Source organism: Lathyrus oleraceus, chromosome 5 (assembly GCF_024323335.1).
Source record: "Lathyrus oleraceus cultivar Zhongwan6 chromosome 5, CAAS_Psat_ZW6_1.0, whole genome shotgun sequence".
Taxonomy (NCBI): domain Eukaryota; kingdom Viridiplantae; phylum Streptophyta; class Magnoliopsida; order Fabales; family Fabaceae; genus Lathyrus; species Lathyrus oleraceus.
The window spans coordinates 609,243,773-609,252,328 of NC_066583.1; the positions used below are offsets into that span (position 1 = coordinate 609,243,773).

Consider the following 8,556-nt stretch of genomic DNA (forward strand, 5'->3'; position numbering starts at 1 on the left):
CAACGGGAGCGAAGTGATCATCTCCCATGTAGAGGACAGAACCATCTTCCACTGGAACAAGAGTCTTGAACCAGAAACGATCCTTGCAAACATGTGTTCTAGCGCCAGAATCAATCCACCACGCGATAGCATCATCCTGCACATAGAATGCTTCAGAATTTAGTGAAACCGAATGTTTAATCAAACTATTCAAATCACGAATTGATTTCTGACCTTGGTTTTCGGATTGGTCCTTAGACCCCTTTCCTGAACCACTTGCATTCGCGTTATCATGCTTTTTGCCGGAACGACAATCCTTCTTGAAGTGGCCTGTTTTGCCACACTTCCAGCATTCTAGTTTCGGTTTCTTGTTAGCACCGAAACTGCCCTTATTGTTCTTGAAAGCACGCTTCTTTCCTTTGTTTTTGTTGTTACCGTTCTTACCACTCTCTTCGACCATATTAATCGAGGGTCCAGCAATTTCTTTGCCTTTTCCTTTGTCATCCTCCTGCGCTCTTAGAGATTCTTCTATGCGCAAGTGACTTCCAAGTTGGATCAAAGACAGTTCGTCTTTTCCATGCTTCAGATTGTGTTTGAAATCCTTCCACGAAGGAGGCAATTTGTCTATGATGCTTGAGACAGATATTGTTTCATCCATCTTCAATCCGTGTTGTGTGAACTGTCCAAGGATTCGGAGGAGTTCATTGAATTGTTCCATGACAAACCTCGATTCAACCATTTTGTAATTGTTGAAATCGATTACCAGGAACTTTTTACTGGATGAGTCCTCTGCCACGTACTTGGATTCGAGACAATCCCACAATTCCTTTGCAGATTCTATGTTTTGATAAATATCAAATAAGGGATCAGACATACCGTTAAGAATGTGCCCTCTGCATATGTAGTCGTCGTTCTCCCATTTTGATCTGCGTCTCAGATTTTCAACTGTGTCTTCCTCCAGAAGTTCTGGAATCGGTGTAGACAGGACGTGCACCACCTTCAACGTTGTCAACATGAAATGCATCTTCTTCTGCCAACGCCTGAAGTCTTGTCCTTGAAACTTGTCCAATTTTTCGAAGTTTGTAGTCATCTCCTTGACGGTGATTATCAGAAACTACTTTGTTCGTTTGTTAGAGATTGTTAGAGAATCGGGTATGATAATCCTGGATAACTTCGAAGAATCGTGTTCGTACACTTTCCGAACAAAGTATTTCGACCCTATTCTTGCCTGGGTTCACGAAATCTTTGTGGGGATAATTCTTGAAGAACAATTTGTTTATGCCAAAGAGAAATGTTCAGGAATGTCGAGAGAAAGTTTGGTTTCGTTATGTCTTTTAAACTGAGGCCAAATGACTCCTTATATAGGAGATCAATAACAGAAACTGAAAAGACGCAACTGTTCAGAAACGGTTACGTCGGTTGGGAAAGGATTCAACTGTTCAAAAGAAAATTTCGAACGGGGCGCTGCCCCGCACCCCGCCAAGGGCTTCACCCCTTAGAACCCCGTTTCAATTATTCGCATTCAATTATACGTTGGCTCGACGAGCATGCACTCCTCACTACCCCTAACTCGTTTCCAAGCTTTAACGCATAATTGCATCGCCCTGTAGTAAATCACATTACTACTAAAATACATTGATGATACTAAAATCACCAACATTAAGGGTTGAGATATTTATAGGCTGAGCTCATGTGCCATCTTCTTGGCTACAACGTGGTTATAGGAAGACTGAGTCCTTCCTTATTATTAGGAGGAATGGTTTCTTTCTCGAAAAAGTGAAAATAACGGCCTTTCACGGGAACACCTGTCATGTACTAATAACGCCATAACTAAAAACCATATTTGAATCGGGCAACCATGTTCCAAATGAGCTGGTTCATATCGGATGATCTCATTATCCGCCCGATTTATCTTACCTCAAACGACACTCTTAGGTTGATTGACTTATGGGCCGACCTCTTTCATGAACAATTAAAATTATTCCAATCCAACTTTACTAAAAATATTGAATATTTACTAATATTTTGATATTGTGTCTTTTTTTTAAGCCATGTCATTGATAATTCAATTTTACTATTTGTTAATCTTTAACAACAACAAAAATTGAACAGCAAAATGTGAACATTGTTCTTATGCAATGACATTTGAAATTTTATAAATCATCGTTATTTTTTATTTTTAGTTTAATGACTAAAATTTCAAAAGTAAACAAATTATAATTACCAAATCTCTTATGCAATGACATTTGAAATGTTATAAATGACTAAAAGTTTACCTCTTAAAAGTAAATGAATTATAATGACCATATAAATCATAGTTTAAACAAATTACATAAAAATTATTTTAAAAAAAAAGTATAGATCCAATTTTTATTGGATGGAACAATTATTAATTGAATAATATAAATGACAGAGATTAAAAGTAATTATTTATTATGAAATGAAGTGCTAATATTATTATAAAAGAAAAATAAAAAAATAGCATCAATCTAAATTACAATAAAAATCAAGACGGAATATTAATAAAATAGCAAATAAATAAATAAATAAAATCATTTAAATTTAAATGTATTTTTTAAAATAAAAAGAAAAAATATGGTGTTGTACACATCAGGTAAATGAGACATGCCCAAAAAATACATATAAAAAGAGGATTATGGTGGTGCAAAATTTACCTCAGCTTCTTCTTCAAGATAAATGCGTCGTGGAATAAATATTATAGAAGACTAGACGCGTCAACAATGTTTCCCATATTATAGGATTTATTTGAATCACATATATATCCCTTAACCAATATCATGTATCAGTGGCACAAAAATGCAAAGTATAGCATAAATCACATTATTGTGATCATTACGTTCATACACAAATTTTAATCAATGTATTTCGATAATAATAAATTTAAGTAAGCATTATATATTTCTACCTAAGAGATAAGATAGATTTAAACATATTCTTATCTCTATCAAATAAAGAAAAACACTATTTTTAACTTATACAATTTGATGCAATACTGTCCCATAGTACAATATAAAATTCCATCTATCCTACTACTACTACCACCACCATATATATATATATATATATATATATATATATATATATATATATATATATATATATATATATATATATATAAATCACATGATGTTTTCTCCACCATATATATATATATATATATATATATATATATATATATATATATAACAAAAATCCCTTACTGTTTTGGTTATGTAATAATTTAAAAAACCCTTTATTGCCTCCTATAACAAGAAACTAGGCCGGTACTTTTGGACGGTTGTTTTGTTTCCTTTTAGCAATATTAGTTACTTACCGGTAACCGAACCAACCGGTTCTAACCATGAGAGAGAAAATATGTGTATATATTCCATCTTCTCTTTCATACCATTCCGTTAGCTTCCTTTCATCTCTTACTCTCTCTCATCTCTCATGGCTTCCGGTAGTTGCCGGTTCTTAAATCACCACCGTTGAAATCATGAAATGCAACTATGCATAATCCATAACTCATAGCTCATAGTTTGTTATCTTTCCGGTTCCTCGCAGTTTCCCGGTCGCCGGAGAGTTTCTCCGGCGAACTCTCACGACTGAAGAAACTTCTAACTCTGAGTTTATTTGTCGTTTTAGTTATATTCCACCGTAGAATCGTTAGTAGAAGGAAAAAGAATAGTAGAGTAATAATATCTTGAAGACTAAGAAAGCATCATGTTAGATCTTAATTTGAATGCTGATTTGACTCAGAATGATGATAACTCGGTCATGCTACTGGAAAAAATTCCAGAAGCTTCTTCAGGAACTTCGAATTCCTCAATCGTGAATGCGGAGGGGTCGAGTAATATCACCGGAGACGAAGACTCGTGTTCAACACGCGCCGGGGATGTTTTCACCTTCAAATTCGGTATACTTAAGGTGGAAAAAGGAAACGACGCTGTTGCAACGAAAGAGCTGTTTCCGGTGAGTACAGGGAACTGGCCGCAGGGGGAGACTTCGACGATGGTGATTCCGGCGAGGAAGAGCGTGATGGATCTTTCACTTGATCGTCATCTTGGAGGTGAAAATGGAGTTGCTCAGGTTCCGCAACGGCCTCAGGTGAAGAAGAGTAGGAGAGGACCGAGGTCTCGAAGCTCTCAGTACAGAGGAGTCACGTTCTACAGAAGAACTGGAAGATGGGAATCGCATATCTGGTTCGTGCACTTCACGGTGTTCAATTTACTAATTTAGCCTTTCTGGTATTTTTTTCTTGATTAATTATTGGAAATTAAAAGTAATTATAATTTGGTGTGAATTTTTAATTTAGTTGAATTGAATAATAATAATAATAATAATAATAATAGTAACTAACTTTTTTTATTTATTGGTTGTGTTTGTAATTGTTGGATGTAGGGATTGTGGGAAGCAAGTTTATTTGGGTATGGATTTTTTGTATTTGATTTATTAATGTTATTTATGTTGAAGTATTTAATTAATATATGTTTCTTTGCTATTTTTGGAATTTTTTATGTATTTGGTATTTGGTATTGTAGGTGGATTTGACACTGCTCATGCTGCTGCTAGGTAAAGTTTCTGCATAAATTTTATAAAATCCTTTCATTTGATTTTAATATAATGATTTGATTGATTGTTGTCATTGTTCATTGTTCATTGACTTTGAAATTTTCAAATTTTCAAATTCAGAGCTTATGATCGAGCTGCTATAAAGTTCAGGGGACTTGACGCTGACATTAATTTCAATCTAGTTGAGTATGAAGAAGATATGAATCAGGTTTGTAAAACTAAAAGACCTTTTGATTAATAGTTTTTTTTTCCAGAAAATGAATCGTAATAGCCTCTAAAAACTCATACACATATTCAGATGATGGTGATTAATCTAATAATATTAGTTTTTGTTAGTTGAGTTATGATTTCCTGTCTCTTTTGATTAATAGATTTATATGTGTAATCTTTGGTATAGTAATTTTGTTGAAGCTAAATCTAAAGGAATGTGTGACTTTTTTCACCTTTATTTATTCATTACTATATGATGAACAGATGAAGAATCTTTCAAAGGAGGAATTTGTGCACATACTACGTCGCCACAGTAATGGTTTTTCAAGGGGGAGTTCAAAATACAGAGGAGTAACACTTCACAAATGTGGTCGTTGGGAAGCTCGAATGGGACAACTCCTTGGAAAAAAGTGAGGACCTACTTTTAACTTAATCTGAAACTGAAGTATTGGTTTGTTATATTATAGGATTTGATATGATATGAGTACGAATTCTCAAGTTCCTGTTGGCCTATAAAAGGAAAGGAAATTGGTTTCACTTTCAGCTTATTAGGCTTTTTCCATGTTTGGAGAAACATGATTAAGATGCCAGTTTCAAAGAAACAATTGGCAAAGGTGTTTTTGTTGTTATAGATATTGCAATGATTTCGTGCAGGTATGTATATCTTGGGCTATTCGACAGCGAAGTAGAAGCTGCAAGGTCCTTATGATACATAAATTATATTCTTACATAATGCATTGAATTTACTACGCTTGACTATCAAACCTCATTTGGGTTCCAAATTCCAACCAACATGTATCCTTCATTTTGATTTTGTGGAAATCAGGGCTTATGACAAGGCAGCTATCAAATGTAATGGAAGAGAGGCTGTGACAAACTTTGAGCCAAGTACATATGAACGTGAGATCAAACCTGAAGCTATCAATGAAGGTAGAATTTCATAGCATTGTCTTTTTCTGGCATATTTGACCTTGACTAGTTACCTTAACTCATTACAGGAACTAGTATAGTATTAGTAATTGTTCAATGTAAAAAGGGATTTAAATTTATCATTAACACAGGTGGCAGTCACAATCTTGACCTCAATTTAGGCATAGCAACTCCAGGACATGAACCCAGAGAAAACCGAGGGTATCGTCAGTTTCAGACCGCCCCTTACAACCTGCATTCTGGAAGGAATTTGAAGGTATATAATTGAGCTCTACTACCTTCAAATTTAGATTATTTCAAATACATTTTTTGTTTATATTCCAGATTAATAAATCTGTGAGTCGGAGACTATAGCTATACAGCAAATTTTATATGGGATCAGTGATATTTTGGCCTTTTTGGATTCACTAGTAGATTAATTACTCCCTGCTTTTCTTTGAAAGCTGTTAATATTGTGAAACATTTGGTTGGAATTCTTCATAATATGTCATGGTAAATTGGTAATAAATGTGGGTTCACTTTATCTGCAGATGGAGACTAATGCTAATTCAGTTATTAGTGACCCGTCTATGAAAAAGCTGGTTGTAACTGAACAGCGTCCTTCCATGTGGAATGCCACGTATTCTAGTTTCTTTCCCAATGAGGTAAGAATTCACTGACTATTATCTCTCTCTATCTCTGATAATCTGTTAACTGCATATTCTTTTGTTTTGACTTTTGACTGGAGTGAATTGCTTTTCTTTGTTGAGTTTTCATGGTATAAAGTTTTCCCATTTTATTATTTTCATGTCAGTTTTGGCCTTGGAACAATGTATAAAGTTTTCCCATTTGATACAAACAATGGAAGTTGAGAAAGCACATAAAATACATGCATTGAATTAGATATGACTTGAAAAGCTTAAAAGTGAGAGTCATCCTTCACTTTACAAAATGAGTTGAATTTGGAATATGAGATTTCAGTGAATAACCCAATCACAACATCAGGACAATGTTTCCCTCCATGCTGCATTGCTTTTAAAATTGTATAAGTATTCTATACAAATTAATATATTTTGAGGTGTACAATGTGCATTAATAATAGAACTTGATATATAGTTGTTGAAATATTTTGCAGGAAAGAGCAGAGAGAATTGGCATTGATCCTTCAAAAGGACCTCCCTACTGGGCATGGCAAGCACATGGCCAGGGCACTGCTTCCCCAGTACCACAATTCTCTACTGCAGCATCATCAGGATTCTCTATTTCAGCTACCTTTCCGTCAAATTCCATCTTTCAAACACAACCTATGAACTCAATCCCACTCCGTTTCACTCCATCCATCGCATCTGGTAGCAATGCATCTCAATACTATTATCAGGTGAAGTCCTCCCAGGCACCACCGTAGCCTATATCATGTAATAATACATATATATGATTGGCAAGTATTCACAACAAGTATTTGCGTTAAAACTCATTGTATAATTCAGTTAGGATTTGTTGATGTATACTGAGATATGACATTTTAATTGCTTATCTTGGTTAAACCATTAATTACTCAGAATATGTATGAAGATAAATATTTCATGATCCTTTTACCTGCTTGCATGTGATAATTTAGGTTCTTGTACAGATTTTCTTATTACACCAGCATTGTGACAAATTTTCTTGTATAGATTATTCTCAAATGTCTTGCCATCTTCATCTTTGTATAATTTGGAGTTTGCTTTCATAGGGGTGCTTGTCAAATTCAGTGCTCATATGTAGTTTGAGGTTCTCAATCTCAGAGTATGATTACTCCCTCTTATGAGTAGATAATCCACATATTGGCCCACTATATAGAAATTGTCGGGATTCAAACTTTTGACATAGATTTTATGCTCTGCTGTGCACATGGAATAGCCAATGTGTTTGAGGAAGTCATCAATCTCTTATTATAGGTTTTTGAAGATTGTCCCATGTCAAAGAAAGCCTTATTACGCTTCAAGATCTTGTCTTCCCCACCTTTCTTAATGAATTCCCGAAGTTGTTCAAAATAAACTTCCTTCTCAAGGTATCCACTGAGAAATGCACACTTTGGCATCAATTTGAAGAAGTTTTCATTGCATGAAGTTAGCCACAAAAACTATTAACCTTACGAGTATTCTTTCCTTTGCATGTTGTAAAATGTGATAATAATATTTAACCACACCAAGACCTTTCCCGTGGCAACAGTTTTAAAACTGCATTTCAGATTTTGAGGCATATACCCACAATTCTCCACTTTGAATCATAATCGATGGTTGTCCATTTAATCATCAATCATCTTGCAGCTCTTTCCAAAGATTGAATCATTATTTAACAAATTTGATCAAGTCCAAACAATGTTTCAACCTTAATCTAGGAATTTTCATCTAGTTGCATCCAATCACTCTTTGTTTCTTAGGTAGTTGTTAGCTCATATTTTTGACACCTATTAAGAATTATCAAAAAAGGAAATCATATGTATAGCTGTTTTTCGACCAGGAGGTGATATTCGATCAACTGGGGGTGATTCGACTAGACAAGGGTAATAAGGATCAGCATACAGTTGAGACTCCAGAAAGATCTCTTAAAAACGGTTGAAAATGGTTTTCGATCAAAGATTCAAAATTCAAATAAGGGAGGGAACTTCGCCCTTATCGGAAACCGTTGAGAGTACACGTGGAGCATAATGGATAGTTGCATACATGCAAGGCACCATGTGTCTCGACGTGATTGAAGAACCATCAGAAACAGTTATCTCAATCCAGTATAAATATAGGGTCTTAGTGTTAGAAAAAGTGTGTGCCAAAGGATGTATAAAAACCTGTAAATTTACCAAGTACTCGTGTGAAGAAGAATCGTAAATCACAGAATGTATGTTTGTTT

General features: G+C 34.7%; 1 protein-coding gene across 2 annotated transcripts; it reads left to right on the top strand.

Moving 5' to 3' along the window:
- Positions 1-3,382: 3,382 nt before the first annotated feature.
- Positions 3,383-7,265, top strand: LOC127087000 (ethylene-responsive transcription factor RAP2-7). 2 transcript variants are annotated; one of them, XM_051027830.1, is made up of 10 exons: positions 3,383-4,181; positions 4,381-4,406; positions 4,521-4,551; positions 4,672-4,759; positions 5,026-5,171; positions 5,416-5,460; positions 5,588-5,691; positions 5,823-5,947; positions 6,222-6,335; positions 6,806-7,265. In XM_051027830.1, exons 1-10 carry the CDS (start codon positions 3,703-3,705, stop codon positions 7,073-7,075), a joined length of 1,428 nt encoding a protein of 475 aa, XP_050883787.1. In that variant the 5' UTR covers positions 3,383-3,702; the 3' UTR covers positions 7,076-7,265. The 2 variants fall into 2 exon arrangements, with proteins under 2 accessions (XP_050883787.1, XP_050883788.1); XM_051027831.1 differs by lacking the exon at positions 5,416-5,460 and having other exon boundaries at positions 3,384-4,181.
- The last annotated feature ends 1,291 nt before the right edge of the window (positions 7,266-8,556 follow it).

Bases quoted from the DNA above. Each gene is read 5' to 3' on its own strand.
- LOC127087000 (XM_051027830.1), top strand. From the start codon at position 3,703: ATGTTAGATCTTAATTTGAATGCTGATTTGACTCAGAATGATGATAAC. The intron at 4,182-4,380 runs GTTCGTGCACTT...TGTTGGATGTAG, and splicing joins AGATGGGAATCGCATATCTG to GGATTGTGGGAAGCAAGTTT. The intron at 5,172-5,415 runs GTGAGGACCTAC...GATTTCGTGCAG, and splicing joins GGACAACTCCTTGGAAAAAA to GTATGTATATCTTGGGCTAT.